This window comes from Tenrec ecaudatus, chromosome X, assembly GCF_050624435.1.
Source record: "Tenrec ecaudatus isolate mTenEca1 chromosome X, mTenEca1.hap1, whole genome shotgun sequence".
NCBI classification, from domain to species: Eukaryota; Metazoa; Chordata; class Mammalia; order Afrosoricida; family Tenrecidae; genus Tenrec; species Tenrec ecaudatus.
In genome coordinates this window covers 9,526,028-9,545,308 of record NC_134548.1, presented here as the reverse complement: position 1 = coordinate 9,545,308, position 19,281 = coordinate 9,526,028, and the positions used below count along the sequence as shown (strand labels likewise).

General features: G+C 45.7%; 1 protein-coding gene across 1 annotated transcript in view; it reads right to left on the bottom strand.

Moving 5' to 3' along the window:
- The window catches only part of EGFL6 (EGF like domain multiple 6), a 74,058-nt gene that overhangs the window by 13,705 nt on the left and 41,072 nt on the right, over positions 1-19,281 (bottom strand). Inside the window, exons 7-9 of the mRNA XM_075538286.1 lie at positions 17,544-17,666; positions 9,309-9,635; positions 3,516-3,596 (exon numbers count right to left, since the gene is read on the bottom strand). Coding sequence (XP_075394401.1) covers positions 3,516-3,596; positions 9,309-9,635; positions 17,544-17,666 — 531 coding nt within the window. The remainder of the gene's footprint in view (positions 1-3,515; positions 3,597-9,308; positions 9,636-17,543; positions 17,667-19,281) is intronic.

Genomic DNA, 19,281 nt, shown 5'->3' with positions numbered 1-19,281 from the left:
TTTGGTTGGTTGTCTCCTTCCTCTCTCTCAAAATGCAAGATACTGGGAATGTAAATGGTGGCAATGGCACAGTATATAGTCAGCTAGCTGGCTATTATGTTCCCTTGCAGGTACATAGCTTTTTATTGCAAGCACCTGCAAGGCTCTCTGTGTGGGCATGCTCTGGCGGGCCCATGTTTGGCCCATGCAGGGCAGGGCAGAATACGGGGGTGGAGTGGGGGTTATTTTCTGGGAGAGCCCTCAACCAATTGATGGACAAGAGGTGCTGGAGACCACCTCAGCTTCTGCCATTGGGTGGGACCGTCACATGATGGAATTGGACATGGAAGTCAGACTGGAATCCAGGGTCTAAGGAAGATAGATGTCTGCTTGCCACAGTGGTGCCCTTCCTTGCCTTCATGACAGGCTAGGATCACCAGGAAATGAACTCCCTCCTGGAATCAGCCCTCAATGTCAGGTGGGAATTGATTTATAAATACTCCAACACCCTGGCCCTAGAAGGAGAATTCTTTTACTTTATTGCCATTTGGGTGAAAGTATACAAAGCAAATTACGGTAGTTTTCCATCCAATGATTTGTGCACAGTTTGATTTGTGACAGTGATTGTCATCCCCACAAGGTAACATGACTCTTTCCTATTCCCCCACTGAGTTTCCCATGTCCATTTGTCCTTCTTTCCTAGCCCTTCTGCCTAGGAGATTTATCTCTGGGCAGTTGCTGTCCCTTTGATCTCAAAGGGTTGCTTGTTCTAAGGAGTGCTACCTCCCCTGTGTTGCTGTTCACTTGATCGGCCTGTCTATTGTTTGGCTGAAAGTTGAACCATGGGGGTGAGTTCAGTTCCAGACCTGAAGGGTATCTAAGGGGCTCTCACAGTCTCTATCAGACCAGGAAGCCTGGCCTTTTTGGTGATTTTGATTTTTGTTCTACATATTTTCTTTTACTTTTCTCAGGACTTCCTATTGTGATCCCTTTCAGAGTGGTCAGCCGTGGAAGCAGGGCACTGTCCAGTGCTTCTAACCTCAGAGTCATTGGTTCATCTTGTTTTTTTTTTAATTTTCTGCATCTTTTTTGCTCAATAAATTTCACCTTAGTCCAGTAGAATACTTCTGAAGTGAGTTGTATACTGTAGTGCTTGATGGCACAGTGGGTTACATGATAGGCTGCTAACTGCCTGGTTAGTGGTTCAAACCTACCAACTGCTCTGAGGGATAAAGATGAGGCTTTCTATCCTTATCAGATTGCTGTGAGTTGGAATGGACTTTGGTTCTATGTTGTCTCCCAGAGTTCCCCAGTGAGATTGATGTCCACTTTCCCACTGTGAAAATTTGCTAGACAGTATATCCTTTATTGGCATCCTTCCTTCTCTGTTTCCTTCCCTGATTCCCCTGCCACAGTTTCCTGGGACCTCCTCCTATATAAACCACTTATATGTAAATTCTTATCTCTAAAAGCAATAAGGCACCACATGGCTACATGACTTGCCTAAGGTAATTCACAAGTGGGAGCCTTGGGGCAGCCTCCCAAGTCTTCTGATTGGGATGGAGCTTCCCAGGATTCCCTACTGGAGGCGTCTTGGAATCACACAGCCACATGCTCATGTGAACAATGTTAGCTTTTCTGTGATTCACTAAAGATCCCGGAAGACAACTTGGGAAATATTCCTTCAGGGAAAGAGCCTAGTCCATCTGGGAAGTCAGAGGACTCATAATTCGTTATTGTCAGGTAGCAAAGGGAAATGCAGGCAGAGCTGGAACAGAATCTGAAACATTTTCTTCCTAACCAGGAAAACAGGCAACAAGATGGTTAATGTGATGAAGGAGAAGCAGACGAAGATAAGGGAAGAAGAAAGAAGGAACAGGAGGAAAAGTGGAAGCTTGTAAAAGCTGGATCGTTGGGGGGCAACACTAACCAGTGAGAGGTCTTAGCAGAAGCTTTCTGAATCAACTTTGGAGGGAGAAACACGAAAGGAGGCAGGCTTCATGGGAGAGATTGTTCTATCAATCAAAGGGACAAACGTGGAGCCTTTACCTTTGGGAAGCACAAAAGTGAGTCTAATTAGCATAAGATGAAGACATGATAGTGGCAAGTCAAAAGAAAAACAAGTTTGAGAAGGAAAGAAAAGAGCAAGACAGTTACACTTACATAAGTGAAAGGCCCAACTGGGCTTTTCCTGGATGTCTGTGCCAAGATGCCACAAGGCTCAGTCAAACTGGAGAGAATTGGGGATTGTGGCCATGGCATTCTAGGTCATGTGATTTGGTCCTCATTTTTTGTGCCCACTTATATAACTCTACCTTCTGTAGCATGACTCTGTAGTGCCTTCCTCACTTCTTCCCCATGGGCTGCCCTTGTGCTTTGCTTGGGTGAATCGCCCATGGTGGAAGTGAAGTACCAGTTTGGGGTTGAGGCCTCAAAAGGCCTTGTGTGCCTCCATTCTCTGTTTTGGAGTCCAGCCTGTGATGATGGTCCATGTTATGTGTCAACTTGGCTGGGCTGTGGCTCTCAGTATTTAAGCAGACCCTGCACTGATTACTCTTCCATAATATAAAAGATCTGCTCTGAAGTAAGCAGCCAACCGAGTTTCTTTGAGGTATGGCCTGTCTCCAGTGTATCAATGACAGTTGGGGGATAGCTTTTGCTCTCTTGACTACATTCTTCTCATTGTGTGACTTCAGGTTCTTGGATGGAAGCCTGCAGAAGTCTCCAGCCTGCCGCTGGATCTGCAGGTTAGTCCCCGTGGCCCCATGAGCTAGCAGGAGCCCTCCAGCCTGCTTCCTAATTTGCAGGTGGGGGTTTTAGTTTAAATTCCATTTTCCCAAAACTTTCTGAAGCCCCCTTGTGCATATATACCACACTGGTTTTGCTGCTCTGGAGAACAAGTCCAGGTAAGCTTGCTGGAGGATGAGAGACCATGTGGAGCAGAGCCTCAGGCATGTGAGAGACTGCAGCTAGGCTTAGCAAAGTCAAAGCAGGCCCAGAGATGATGGCCGATACATAGTTGAGATCCAGTAGAACTGCCCAGTGAATCCATAGACCCAGGAGCAAATTTTACTACTTCTTGCCCCTGGCCACTATGGGCTTGTGTACACAGCAATATTGTAGAAGGCAGCTTTGTTCACCACTATATCACCAACGCAGGCATCATGATTGTGGCGATAAGCAACTGACACAGTCACCATGATTTTGAAATTGTGGGCCTTCTTACTTTGGAAATGAACTAAATGAGTCACTTCCCCCATCTCCACACATACAGTCTGCTTTACCCCTTTCACCCCAAGGGTCGAGGTACAGGCGTTCAAGAGAAAAGACAGTCTTCCTATGTTATAATTGTTAATATCAATCACACAAGGACCTATTATTTTAATATTGTCACCATGTGTTATGATGCCATGGATTTTCCAGGGAGTGTTCACCAGTGATTCGGTGATTGGTAAGCCATCATCTTAGCCTGTGATGAAATGAACACAACCTGGGACAGCATGACACAACACATACTGGAGGAAAGTGCTATTTACCTGTGAGCTCCAATTTTGACGTTGCAGTTTTTCCTTGGACCAGAACCAGACCAAATTCATCCGCTCCATGATCTTTAGGGGCTAATAATAAGAACACTTGATCACTTCAGGAGAAACTGAGAGTGCCACACATTGGAGAAGACATGCAGACCCACCTTACTTAAATTAAAGAACGAATGTTTTAGTTGATGGGTGTCACTTGGCCCATCACTGGTGATGTCAAGATCAAGCATTCGATGTAGGCAGCATCTGCCAGATTCTCCATTAGAAAAGTACCATATTCCCTTTTGCAATTAATAAGTAATCTATGGGTGAGCTTTTGAGATATATTAGGACTAGCTTATTCCCCAGTAATCTTTCATCTGTGACTTTAGCACGCATGAGGCTTCTAGCCTGAATCAATTATTAATGATGGTGGTTTTAATATGGTGGTGCACTCATTTCTAAATTGTGCAAAAGTACTTAAAAAACAAAAGTGCTATACTGACTGACCCCATGTTAATTGCACTTTGAGCCAATCTAGTTGCCTGTGATAGACAACGCGGAGGTTTACCTTTGGGCTTCAAATTGGTTTGAACTGGTTCAGCAGTGACCAACAAAACAAAAATCTGCTATGAGCAGCCAATCAATTGAAAGGGAATTTCCTCGGAGTGTGGTCTGCTCCAACATTTATGGATGTTCCCACAAAGCTCTCCAGCTTCTTGTTCTGTCTAGATCCTGCACTTGGCTCATCCTCTTGTACTCTCTGGTTCGTTGGGCTTGAGATAATGGCCTGTAAAGCTCTAGTTCGGGTATGATTATAACTACAGAATATTATATATGAGGAAGCCTGGTGGTGTATTGGGTTACACAGTGGGCTGTGATACCCAAGGTCAGCAGTTCGAAACTACCAGCTACTCAGTGGTAGAAAGACGGGCTTTCTACTTTCGTAACGAGTTACAGTCTCAGAAACTGACAGGGGCAGTTCTACCCTGTTCTATAAGTTGGCATCAAGTTGATGGCAGTGATTCTTAAGAATATGTATAGTTTAATCTCCTGATATCATTTAATAGTATATCACAAGCATTTCCCATGCTGTATAATCCCAGAATATTGTCATCTATTTTTTCACGTCACCATGGCTATATCATAATGTCATCTAATAATAAGGAATCCCAGTGGTGCCGTGGGGTAGGTGATGTAGATGGTACTGTGGGTGGGCTAGGTGTTGGACTGCTCACTGCAAGTTTGGTTGCTTAAACCCACCCATTGCTCTGTGGGAGAAAGAGAAGACTGTTTGCTACTCTAAAGATTTACCATCTCAGAAATCTAGGAAGTACTTTTACTTCGTCCCATAGTGCCACTGTAAAGTAAAGTAGAGGGGCAGCCCCAAAGAGGAAGACCCTCAACAAGATTGATTGACACAGTGGCTGTAACAAGGAGCTCAAACAGAAGACCAATTGGGAGGATGGCGCAGGATTAGGCAATGTTTTGTTCTATTGTAAATAGGATCCCTGTGAGTTAGAACCGACTTGACCGCACCCAACAACAACAATGACAGCATAGGATCACTCTGAGTTAGAATCGACTTGATGGCAGTGAGTTTCAAATGATGGAGCCCTGGTGGGTTATGTGTTTGCACTGCTAACCTCAAGGCCAGCAGTTCGAAACCACCAGTGGAAGAAAGAAAGATGAGGCTTTCGACTCCTGTAAAGAGTTACTGTCTCAGAAATCCACAAGGGCAGTTCTACCCTGCCCCATAGGGCCGCTACAAGTTAGAATCAACTTGATGGGCGTGAATTGGGTTTTGGGGAAACTAATAGACAGCTTGTGGAAAAAAATTTCTTTGAGAGGGTGGTATGATAATGATTTCTTTCAACATTTAGGTTGTAATATTATCTGGGCTATAACATGTAAAAGGCATGACATTTAAATACTGATTGTGAAGATTATATGACCACGTGGCCAACCATCCTGAAGCACAGTGTAGGTACATTATGAACATGCCATTGTTCATTGTCAACAAGTTGATTCTGACTCCTGGTGACCGGGTGTGCAGAGTAGAACTGCTCGATAAGGTTTTCAGAGTGGAAACTTTTCAGAGTGCATCTGAACCAGTCACCTTTCAGCTAGCACGTGAGCAGTTAACCCTTGACACCCCCAGTGATCCTGCATTCTAACTGTAACAATGATGGAAATGTGTGATTGAGCCAGTGAAGATATCTAACTGTTTTTGACTTATGAAAGTGTAATTTCTTATGGCTTAACTTCATAGTTGGACCAACAATGGTAGCAAATATTTTAGAAAACGAGAATTTGGGGGACTTTTTCGAGGGGGGCGTCTTGTGTAATTTAATTTAATACAATTATATTATTTTTCAATACATAAAAATGGGAGGTTAAAAAAAGGAAAAAAATTCCACCCTAACTTAAGCTTTATTGGTCTCATGGTAAATACACCTCCCCCCACCTCCCCCGCGTTGTTCCTTGGCCTAAGCCCACCATCAGCAGCAGCAGCACCACCACCACCACCACCACCTCTACGTCCTCCTCCACCTCCACCACCCTTACCATTGCCTCCACCTCCACCATCTGGACCTCACCTTCATTCCCACCCCCATCACCACCACCACTGCCAGTCTCACCCTGCCCCCACCAGTTGTGGCTGTGGAGTCAACCCTGACTCCTGGTGACCCCGTGTATCCCAAAGTAGAACTGTGCTCTACAGGGGTTTCAATATCTGACGTTTTAGAAGTAGATAGCCAGGCTCTTCTTCCGAGGGGACCCTGGATAGGCTCGAACCACCGGCTTTTCAGTGAGCAGTCAAGTGGGTTAATCATTTGCACCTCCTTAGGACTCTGGGTGAAGCCCAGTGCCTTCAGCAGGCCACAAGAAGAGAGCTAGCACTTCCTGATGGGGTTTCTAGTAGGACTTTTCCCCTCCTGGTAGGCAAGGTGGGGTTCATAGACTCGGAAGGGCACATTGGTGGTCTTTTACCCATCCCAGACAAAACCATCATCCTCAGACTCTGGTGGACCCACAAAACACTCCATACAGAGCAAACCCTGAAAAGTAAAGCCCCTGCTCCACCCTGATGGAGGAAGGAAGGGCCCTGGGGTGGCTCCAGAGTCCATGCATCTGGGGGAGCCCTGCACCCTCCAGCTTGTCTGCTCTGCACAGCTGGCAACCAGAGGGAATGGCCCAAACAACTATTTCCATCAGGCCGTGGCCCTCCCAGGAAGAGGGTCCTCAGGATTTATACTAAAATATGTATTAAAGCCCGACATATGTGTTTAATAGAGGCTCTAAGTAGATTTGTCTCATAATAAACACGTTTTTCTTTTATAGTAATCAAATTAAACAGAATGCCATAATTATTCCCTGAGAAATGCCCAGGGGGTGGGGGGAGAAAGGCAAGAAGAATTATTTTCACCATCACTGAAAATTAGGAAGCACTAAAAATAATTTTGGAACATTCTGACTGGGTGTACAGTTTTAAAAATTCTTCTTATGGAGGCAAGTAGAGACACACAATGCACACAATGCAAGTTTAGGGGAACTAAAAGACGGACTCAAAAGGCTTGAGAAAAATTGTGCTGTGACCTAAAAATAGTTTGAACTACCTTTTGTCTGGTTTAGGAGCCCTGGTGTGTAGCAGTTGCATATTGGACTGCTAACTGCAAGGTCAGCAGTTTGAAACCACAAGCCAGTTCCCAGGAGAAAGATGAGGCTGTCTATTACTGTAAATCGTGACAGGCTCAGAAACTCATAGGGGCAGGTCTATCCTGTTCTAGAGGGTCTCTCTGAGTTGGTATTGACTGGATGACAGTGAGGTTTGCTCTGTTGTTATTGTCAGGCTTCAATGACGAAGCAACTTCGTGTGATCAGCCAGTTTTGACATGATGACTGCATGATGATGAGAGGACAGAGATCTTGCTTACCTGGCTGACGTCTACATATAATATTGAATGACTGATTGAACATACAGAGGCATCATGCGCTCTGATTCTAAAATGTATTAGAGAAGGGTTTCCACATCAATTCTATTGGTTCCAGTTTCCTCATCTAGAACACCCCTGTACCCAGAAGTTCCCCCCCATCAATCTGAGCATCTACTCTATAGATTTCTCACCAGATTTTGAAAATAGACTTTCTTGGGTGGATGGTCCATGTGGCAGTTACATAATCGGTCAACTTGAGGAAGGGGTAGAGTCTGGCCTGTCAAGCAGGTCGCAGCTTGATGACCTCCTTTGGAGGTGCTAAGGAGATAAATAGCTTGCTGGAGGCAGGCCACACACTCACTCCCTACGAGGCATTCCAGTTGACAAGACACATAGAGCTATGCTAGAGCCCTAAAGCTGGAGGAGCCACTTGGAGACCCCTGCCAGTGCTGAGATGCTCCCACTGTCACAGGATCTATAAGACTTCCCACCCACCGGCCTGTCATCTTCCTGCACTCGGTATCATTGCATGTGTTTCCTGAGTCTGAAGAGGACTTTATAGCTTGGTATCAGACATATGGGCTAATATTGGACTTACGGACTTGATCTGGACTGGGCTGGGATGTTTTCTCAATATATAATTACTCTTTATATAAAGCTCTTTCTAGTACACATATGAGTGTCCATGAATTTGTTTCTCTAGTCAATCCGGGCTAACACAGTCCGTGTCTCCTTTTCATTGTTTAAATACAGCTGGCATGTGTATATATGGTTACCAGGTATGAAGCAGACTTTGTCTAGTATTGGGAGAAATAAATTCTCTGTAAGAACCAGCTAGAAAAGTGTCAGTGTGGGTGACCCAGGGTGGGTTAACATGGAAACTTTCTTGGAGGTGCTGAGACTTCCTGAGCGTTGTGTACAGTAACCAGGGAAAAGGGGGCTATGGTATCAATCTAGTTCAGGCAGAAGTCTTACATTCAATGTGGGATTCCCATCCCCCCCTTTGTGGCACCATGCATTAGGCTTTGGGATGCAAACCACAAAGTCAGCAGTTCAAAACCCACCAGCTGCTCTGAGAGACAAAAATGAGGCCATCTACCCCCATAAAGATTAACAGTCTCAGAATCCTTATAAAAGGACACTAAGCATCTAAATCCACTCAAAAGCAGTGTTTAGTTTATAATGATCTAGTTGTTTTCAATCATAAACATGCAACTATGAAGAGTTTCTGTGTCACACAGTTTTTCATAGAGCGGGTGTAAAAACGCCAACATGGGAGGGAGCCTGCATGGATAAGTGTCCCTTGATGGCACAGATGGTGAGCATACTAGGCTGCTAACCAAAATGTTGGCAGTTCAAGTTCACCCAGAGGTGCCTGAGAAGAAAGACCTGGCTATCGACTCTTGAGAAGTCAGCCATTGAAAACACTATGGAGCACAGCACACTCTGACACACAGTGGTCACCAAGAGCATAGCTTGGCAGACAAAGCAGAGTGTTTTAGGGACAAATATAGTCAACTGGCTGGAAGTCAGAGGAGAAAGGAACCCTGCCCGCCCCCCAGGGGAATCGAGTAAGATGGTAACGTTTCCAGAAATCCTGGAGAGCCTTATATCTCAGGATTTAAGGCCAAGCCTACCTTCTGTACTTGGCAGTCGTAGCAGTGGACTCAAACATACCTCCAGTCACAAAGATGGCGCAGGACTAAGTGACTTACGTTCTGCTTATAAGCTCACCATGACCAGAGGCAAACTTATGGTAACTACCAACAGCAACCTTGTTCTGAAGCCGTGAAACGTTCTCTGCCTCTCTCATTGGCTAGGACGAATCACAAGTCATTTTCCATAACACGCAGGACACGAAAGGGTTACTCACAAAACACATCTCCTCGAAGATGCTGCTCCCGATGTGCGTGGTTCTTCAGGGCTTTCTCAGCTCGTCTCTCTTCCTCAAGGCCCCCTTCCTTTCTCTCCCCAGGCCTTGCTTTTGCTCCGTTAGAGCTCCCGCCGCCACGAAGACTCTCTTCATAGTTGAATGGCTGCAAGTTGCCCTTTGGAGGAGGAGTGCCAGTGCATTCCGGGATGAGGTTTTTAATCTTTCCCTTCCTTCTCATGCTCTTTTTGTGAGCAAGCAGCTTCTTGATCGTGTCTTTGATGGTCCCTGGCGCTCTGTGGAACTCCTTCACAGAATTCTCAGGGATAACTGTAAGAGAGAAGGCAAAGAGTCCCAAGTGGCTGAGTGACTCAGTCACTTGTTAGAAATGGAGCAGTTTCAAAATTTGAAAGGGCGGTCAGTGCACACTTCTGGAACCAACCCGTCCCATCTCTCAATTGACATATTAGGGGGGAAAAACGGTGCTTATATTTGCTTTTGGCAGCCCCAATGTGAGGGTAATGAGAGGAGGGAAATGGAGGACATGCCTGTGTTTTGCTTCAGAGACTAGTGAAATAACTTGCTAGAGGGATCCCTGATGATGCTGTAGGTCAATTCATAGGCTGCTAATGGAAAGGTCAACAGTTCAAACCCACCAGCTGCCCAGTAGTAGAAAGATGAGGCTGTCTGCTCCTGAAAAGACAATAAGGTCTCAGAAACCTTATGGGGCAGTACAACTCTATCTTACAGGGTTTTCATGAGTCAGAATCAACTCTATGTCAGTGGGGTTTGCTAATCTAAATGTTGGAGGTTCAAGTCTATCCAGAGGGACCTTGGAAAGAGAGGCCTGGTTATCTACTTCCCAAAAAAGTAAGTATTGTGATGCCATTTTGACCTTGTATTAATGGTTTCGCTCATCTGGACGATTGTCTTTTAAGACTTAATAAACATTTTCCTTAAATTTAAGATGGGGAGGGGCTTTCTTTGAAACAATAAAAACAACCTTTGAAAACCCTACGGGAACATAGTTGTCCTCTGACCCACATGGAGTCACCATGAGCTGACATTGACTAAACAGCAATTGGTTGCTAGTTAGCCAGGTGGATTATAGGTCCTGGGGTCCTCTTGTATTTCTGCTTTCACACTGGGATTCTCAAGAGTTGGTGTTGTCCAGGTAACTCTATTTGTTTCTCCCAGTTTGATGTTCAAAGACTCTAGCTTCAGCTATATGCATTGAACCATATGACATTACCAATAGCGGATCATTTGTGACCTGTGGAAATTTGTGTGGACTAGTCTGAGACTAAGTTTAAAAGATTCTAGTAACTCCGGAATCAATCCACTCAATTGGATACAGTTTAGAAGGGAATGAAATAAGGTAGTAGACACTAAATTGGGTCCCAAACATAATAGCATAAAAAGATGTTGGATACTTAATTCACAATAAATTGTTTTTTAAAAAAGCAAACAAGTTGGATGAGAATTTGTAGTGGAGTATTTTTCTTGGCAATGATGTGGTCTCTTCCTGTTCAGCTCCTTGTCTGATTCAATCTGCATCAAAGTCGTAGAAAAAAATACATAAACGTCCACAATATTTTGGGGGGTAACCAACAGGAATAATGTCCTTGAAAATATCCACACTATGAATGAAGTAAATAGCTTTTACTTTTCATTCTGGGACTGTTATGGCAATGCTGATACAGTTATCTTTTCAACAAAATAGTTTGGTTACTTATCATTGTGACAGCATGGAGTTAGAGGAACAAAACCAACCAGTACTAACACACAGAGGATGTCCTGACTCATTGTCCCGACCTGCAGATGGCCTCTTCCAGAGACTGCCCAAGACTTCATGAGGAGTTTGGACTGTAATATGTTGATCTGCCTCTGGAGGGCCCCCGTGTAATCCTGCCCTTGTTCTCTGAAGCTCTTCTCAGTACCCAGCATGAAAAATGATCAGGAAACTCCCATCCCCTCTACATTTCCTTTAAGCAATCAGTAACATAAAACGATGGACCTTAATAAATCATGAGAGTGGGTTTCAATCCACACCAGGCGGAGCTAACATCTGCTTTCTGTTTCTGCTTTGACGTTTTTCTTGTTGAAAACAAATAAAGAAAGAAATCCAAGCCATTCTAACTTTCACGGTTGGAGTCAACAATGTCACTCCCTTAGGATGTAGAGAGCCAGCTGGGGCAAGGATGAAAAGACAGTCTAAAGATACGCATATGTGTGGCTGTGAAAGTATAGAATGGGCTTTGTCTGTCTAGCTATGTTGGTTTCAAATTTGACATAATTAATGGCTCTCTTCCTTTAGCAAGATTCCTAATGGTTGCACCATCTTCTCCAGAATATAAAGACTTGGGAAGAAGTTGCAGCAGGAGGGTCTTTGACATTTTTTGGGATCTCAGACAAATAGGACAGGAGACAACTGCCCCTTTAGGTTTCTGAGGCTGTAAGTCTTTACAGGGGTAGGAGGCCTTGTCTTTCTCCGGTGGGGAGGAGGAGGTAGAGGAGAAGCTAGCATATCCGGGCCAAACGAAAACAGGAGCTCTTGAATAGGCACTGATAAAAGGAATAACCAAACTCACTGCCATCAAGGCGATTCCAACTCATGGTGACCCTATCGGACAGGACACAACTGTCCCTGTGGTTCCAAGACTGTAACGGAAGGAAGCCACAGGGGTACTTTTAATGACTGAGAAATCAGCTTTCTAAGGGGAACAAGTGCTGACTTTGGGTGAAGAAGCCTTTCTCACCCTCATTCCTAAACCAGTGCACTCACTATGCCTCTACTAGACGAGAGGCAAGTCTTCTTTGTGGGCCTTCATGTGTTCTGTGTGGATGGTTTTGTGTAGTCGTCAATACAATCCAAAGGGTTAGATACTTTTATTCCTATTTTGTAGCTCTGGAAAGAGAGGCACTGAAAGATTTATGTTTAATACTCACTTTTGTGTCGATTCTCTCACTGTCATCAAGTCAACTCCACCTTGTCGCAGCCCCCACCATTGGACAAGGTAGAACTGCCTTTGTGGGTTTTCAAGAGCTGTAACTCTTTATGGGAGTACAAAGCCTCATCTTTCTCCAGAGGATTGGTTGGTGGTTTTGAACTGCTGACCTTGTGGTCAGCAGCCCAACAGGTAACCACTATGCCACCAGGGGTCTGTTGATTGGACTTTCTCTTTTGAGTCCAGATAGTAAGAAATGAGACTCTACTAACTCATTTTCTATATTGTAATGCACAGTCTGGGTGATGGCAAAACACCGAATTCATGAAAAGGTAGCTGTATCAGAATTATTCAATATCGTCACAATAGCTCTCCATGCGTACTCAAATCTTTTTTGCGACAGTACATCTTCCAAGGCCGATTGGATGTGACTCTTTCATTTTGGTTTTTAGGACATTTTCATGCACCTAGGTGGTCATTTGGGGCCATCTATCTTTAAAAGAATGAGGGCAACCTTGGGTAAGGAGATCAGTTTTTAACAGAAACATGGCTGTTTATTTTGCCTAGGACTAAAGCAACATGAAACAAAGTTGGGTAAATAATATCGCAAATGACCTACAGATCGTTTTCACCTTGACATAAACACACTGGTGACAGACAAATGAATGCAGCTGTAGAAAGGGTCATAATGAAGTACACACTTTGCAGAGATTCAATATAACATTGGAATGAATTTGAGGTCTCAAAGAAAAATTTGCCTTACAGGAAAGCAGTTTTCTTAATCGACAAAATATTCACATTGTTGTGAGATCCATAATGCCCAAACCCTGGGTTACAATGTATACAGCATGGTCTACAAGCCGCTCCCCCATTCATTTGGATATTAAGAACAGGTGGGGTGTTAAAGGGGCCATGTGATCAGGAAGGCAGTAGCCAAAACATGTCTCCATACTATCAAAGTCATTCACTTCACGGAAAGACATGATTCATTTGTATGCTTCCTTTATAAATCTATATACCCAGGGTCAGGCAAAAATCTCTTGGACTAAAAGGGGTTACGAGTTGACCAAGTTTAAGAAGCCATGGGTATGTGTCAAAATTGGTTTCATCGCTAATGCTGATGGGAAATACAGGTGGAAATGAAAATTAATGAGTTATATATAAAGCTTAGAGTTTAGGACAGGGGTCCTTTCAAGACAGAGGTGTTGTAGTGACTGCGAGCACACGTGTTGTGGTGAAATCACATGATGCAGTTAGGGGAAACCCTTCCAGAAACACCTCGGATTCATTACAATCTTGATGTTGAATTAATTTTTGGTCGCTGAACATTCAGAAACCTTTTAATGTTGCCAACATTCTTGCCACGCCACATTCAGTCACGTGACTCTGTAAGGGTCTCGAACTACAGTTTATGCAGCTCTCAGCTAGTGAGCAACCATCTAACACAACGACTGGTCTCTCTGATAAGCATCACAAGACATAAGGAAACAATGAGTCCAGTGGACTAATGGACCACACAAACCTCGAGACCAGCAGAAGTAGAGGGTGCCTAGCTAACGCTGCCAATTGCTCTGAAAAGGGAGGGAAATATGCAACAAAACTTAAAATCATAACAGAGATCAGAAAGGGGGGGGGGCTACTTTTCAGAATCGCAGAGTCCAGGGTGGCTGGCTGAAGTGAGGGCAATGGGGATAGCTAATAACTGCTGCTAACGTTATGGAGCATCCACCGTTCCCTCACGGAAACCTCAGCCTGGACCTTAAGAGCCAAGTGCTTGCCTTAGTGCAGGTTCACCTGGAAGCAGGGCCAGAGAAAAGTGTTTGAGTACAGGAGATTTAACAAGAGGTGACCCCGGGATATGTACGTGAGGGACTGGGGAGTGAGAAAAGCTGATAAAGGGTGAGTTCATGTGATTACAGCTGTGTGCAGCTGGGGCTCCATCCTGATGGGGGATGCTGGGAGATGATATAGAACAGAACTTGGACTTGAGGGAATGAGGCGCTATTGATCCAGATTCCTTGTCCACCACGGGTAGAGGGTGGCCCCTAAGGGTGTTCCCTGACCCATTTTATTATTATTTCTGGGTTAAACCTACAAGGGGTTGGGAAGGGGGCTAGAACTGCCTGTCCCAGCCTCAGTGGCAGGAGGGAGCTGTCAGAGGCAGTGGCCAACCTATTCCAAGGGCCCGCCAGAGAGTGTCCAGAGTCCTGTGGGGGATCCCAGGGAGCTGCGGAAAGGTCGCAGGCAGACGGGGACAGCTAAGATTTCCATCCAGGCCTTCCGGGAGCCAAGTCCTACTGCCTGACCCTGCTGGGCAAAGGGGGTTTCTTTTGTTATGTTACTGAGGACAGGCAGGAATTGGGCATGGGGTGGGATGGATAGGGCAGTGCCTATCCTAATCCCTTCTCACTGGTGCTTGATGAAGTCAGAGTAAGCAGAGAGTCACCCACAGAGGAGGAGGGCCATGTGGTGGTGGAGGTAGGTCCATGTCCAAGCTGCTAGAAGCTAAGAGCCCGAGAGGAAATCAACATGGTCCAGAGCCTGAGTTGGATTTTGAGCCTGAGAAACGATGGCGTTCTGTTCATTAAAGCCAGCTAATTGCGGTGTTTGGGGAGCAGTAACTGGCACTCACATGCGCAGATTTGGTGGTATGAAGGAGCCTTCGGCACCAGCCCCCGGATCATTATTCCAATTTGGGAAGTTGATTCATTAATTCAGTCTCCTCTGTGGGGCCCTCATATTCCCCAAATCTCAGTCACGATCTGCAGCAGTCAATCTCTCAGAATAAAGTCTCCAAAGGCCATCACAGGTACTTCTGGAACCAGCTGCCATCGAGTCAACTCCCATTCAGATGTAGAACTGTGCTCCGTCGACATTTTTTTCCCAGAAATTGATCACCAGCTCCTTTTTCCAAGGCTTTTCTGGAGAGACTTGAGCTGCTGACGTCTTGCTTAGCGGCTGTCAACCATGGCTACTACCCAGGGACTCCAGGGGGCACTTCTCTAGAGAGTACTGCTAGAGAGAAGGCTAGAAACCACAACAGCACGTGGCCCAAAGCTGAGAGGTTGTTGAATCCAGTCACCAGCCCAATGCAGGACTCTGGTGCAAGACCCTCCCACCCCCACCAAGGGGCAGCCTGCTCCACTGGTAGGTTTGTGTATGGCGGTCATTTTAATGTGAAATCCTCCCATTGGTCTTAGTCTGCTGTATGTGGGAGTGTTGGGGAGGGATTTTTATTTGACATTTCTTCAACTATTTACAGCCATGATGCATGCTGTTCCACACTCCCCCCCCCCCCAGATGAAATGCGGCCAGTTCTTTCAGCATTTCTTTATAGAATTTGCTTTCCAGACCCGTCCTCTGGGGTTCTATTCTTCTGAACACATTCTTGGCCAGTGGCATTCAGCCAGAGCACACTGGCGTATTGTGAGCTTTTTACAGGTGTGCGGCCAAAGGTCGACCAGCGTTTATTTTAGTCATGCCTGAGTGGACATTCTCCTATAGCCATTGATGTCACCAGGAGCAATGCACAGAAGGGACCACTGGGTGGGATGCATAGGGCAAAGTACAGCTGGCAGCCACATTGATTACAAGTGGGAACTCTGCTAACAGGTATATGGGGGAGCTGGGTGAGGGCAGTTACCACATTTAGTCACCCCACAAAAGTGCCACAAGGGATGTGACCAGAGGATGAGCATGGATGCCTTTCGGTCTCATACGTGTTTAGGTCCCATACTGCTAACAGCAAAGTCAGTAGTTTGAGCCCATCACCCCTCAGAGAGGCAGTTTTACGCCGTCCTATAGGGTTGCTATGAGTTGGAATCGACTCTATGGCAGTGAGAAGATATTGTTTAGTCCTCTTTACAGACCTTGCTTAGACCTCTTTAAAGTGTTGAAAAGCAAGGATATTACTTTGAGGACTAAGTTGAATCTGATCCAAGCCATGGGATTTTCAGACGCCTCATGTGCACATGAAAGTTGGACATTGCCTAAGGAAAACTGAAGAAGACTCGATGCATTTGAACTATGCTGGCAAAGAACTGAAAGTCCTATGGACTGCTGAAAGAACCAACCCATCTGTCTTGGAAGAAGCACAGCCAGAATGCTCCTTAGAGACACAGATAGCCAGACTTTGTCTCATATGTTTTGGACAGGTTATCAGGAGAGGCCAGGTCCCGGAGAAGAACATGGTGCGTGGTAAAGCAGAGGGGCAGCCCAAAGGAGGAAGACCCTCACGAGATGGATCAACACAATGGGCTCAAACCTAACAATCATTGCGAGGCTGGGGCAGGACCAGGCAGTGTTTCGCTCTGTTGTACATAGGGTCGCTATGAGTTGGAACTGACTCGACAGCATCTAACAACAACAACAACAACAATGTATTGTCTACCAAGGCAGCAACTGCATTGTAGTAGTTGCTGAGCTGCCTTGGTAAACATTCCATGATCTCCATTGGTCTTCTATTTTAGCAGGCCTGGTGAAATGATATTTATTTGCCCCCTGAAGGCATACATGTTTGGCTGTATTAACGAGGAGTCAGCGCAGGACGGTCCACACCTCTTTCTGCTGCAACAAAACCGAAGGACACAGCTTGATGCCGGGCTGGCACCAGATGGCGGGGCCTTCGGAAAGCCTGGGTCACTCAGTGACTATCCTGAGAAGTCCCGGACACTCTAGTGGCAGCACGAGGGAAATAAACCTTTAAGGTGGCTGTGCTGATGAAAGTGCTTATTACTAGCAGTGACAGTCATTGCTCTGCATGTGAGTTATCAATGTTAAGATAGAATACCCAAACATGAAAAAGCCACCAGCGAGAACCAGGGACAGTAGCCTATATTAGGTGAAGCAGATCTAGGGTTGAGGATGGCAGATAAAGCAGCCTTTGTTTCGGCAGTGTGTGCTAGGGGCAAGAAAAGTCTGGTTCCCGTGGTCATGGAAATCTTTGTGGCGTTTGGCTACTGTCACTTTAAGATTGCTTGTTCCTGAGCCCTAACCTCACCTACCCGGTGCATTTACTCGATGTCTTTTGTTGTTAAATCTGTTTTTCCATATTTGAAAGTATGTTGTAACCAGAAAACAGCCCCAAACTCTTGCTTAAGTTTAGTGTCTACAGCCTCAGGGAGAGTGGGGGATATGATCCAACTAGCCAAGAAGTCAAGGTTGAAGCAAAGTTTAGGTAGCTGTAAACACAGCGCACACCCACACACATGTAGAAATGGAGGTAGAAAGGAACTATGGACAGGAGGCTTTATTTGAACTAGCTAAGACACCTTGCCCAAACGCTACTTACCAGAGCACTGAAGTCCATTGCCTTTATAGCCCTGCTTGCATTTGCACTTGAAGGATCCTTGCGTGTTGAGGCAATTGGCATGGAAGCTGCATGTGTGGGTATTTGCAGCACATTCATTTCTGTCTGAAAACGGCAACATTCCAAGGAACAGTTTAGCAGTCGGGGCTTGCCCAAAGACCATCCCTTACACTTGAGCAACTCCAGGGTCAACCTCTCAACACCCCCAATAGACGAGCATTGCCTGAGAATGAGAATGTGTTCAAGACTCCAGGTGCACTGGCTGAGCGCCCTGGCTGGGGCTGCCGCCTGGTATGTGGCAAGTGTGTCTGAAGCTCACCTCTTCCCCCACCCCACCCCTCCTGCAGCCCCCGGCAATCTCCATCTCCTGAAATCAGTGGGCTGTTTAGGTTTGGCCATTAACTTTTCCACCTGTCTAATTGAGAACTAGCCTTATAAAACAAATGCTCTATTTGAAAGAGCTTGGCATCCCTAACCAGACAAAGGACAGGCTATGTGAGGAACCCTGACATCACCGTGACTGAGAGGCACAAGCATTTTGTTCCCCAAACTGCCAGGAGCAAGGGTCAGGCCGGTCTGGTCTTGTCAGCAGGATTAAGACTTGGAAAGTTTGTTGGCCTCCTCCCACACAGGAGATTCGTCAATCCCTTTCTCCTTCTAAGATTTCCAGCTTTGAGTAGGTAGACTGATGCACACACAATGGACTAGTGTTTTAATTTAGCCACAAAGAGTGCTTAGATGCCAATCTTGGCCACTTTGAACATCAGAAAGGTCAATTCCCTTTTGAAGCTCTCCAGGTGGATCCCCACCCTGTCCTACGATCCTCTGGGTGGGATTACATGAACACAGAATCAAGGAGCTCTGGTCAGTCAGTGGGTTAAGCATTGGGATGCTATCCACAAGGCTAGCAGTTCAAACCCACTAGCTGCTGTGCAGGAGAAAGAGAAGACTGTCTACTCCATCAAGATTTACAATCTCAGAGCCCCTATGGGGCAGCTCTATTCTGCCCAATGGGGTCTATGAGTAGACATCAGCTTCTTGTCAGGGGGTCAACCCAGCACCAGAGGATTAACACACTTGGTGAGCCTACAGGAAGGCAGAGGGGGCCAATCTCACCTCTAGTCATGGGCCCCTGAAGAAATGTGGATTTTATGAGTCCATCTATAATGGTCTTGGTATTGGAGAAGCTTTGAGGGAAGTGCTGTGGAGGCTCCACGAAGCTGTTCCAAACTCAGGAACCACGCGTTGTCCCAACGTGATTACTTAGGACATATCCTGGGAAGTGTTGAAAGAAATCCTACTTTTTTTTTTCTCCCCATGGCTTGCTTTTCCTGTCATGTTCACACTGTCGTCCCCCATAGTATGTGGACAGAGCCAGAATTTCCCTCGCTGTGTCCAGGCCCCTGCCTATGCTAGGATGTCAGTGGGAGACCATCCAAGATGGTTGCGTATCCCTGGCTTCTTGAGACCGGCAATTCCTTCACTAAGAGATAAGATGTTTTATTCCATTCCCACCAGGTCAAGAACTGACGGACACCAAATCTTGATAGAGTATGGTTTTGGTGCTTGTGGAATGAGGATTTTCCAGAAGGGGGAAGGGCTGACTACAAGAGGGGAGATGGGAAACCACAAGCCTTCAGCCACCTTCAGGAATTGTTCTATAGCCATCTTGGTGGGCTCTTGTGAATAAACCACAGTGATCAGGATTTGAGAGGTCTAC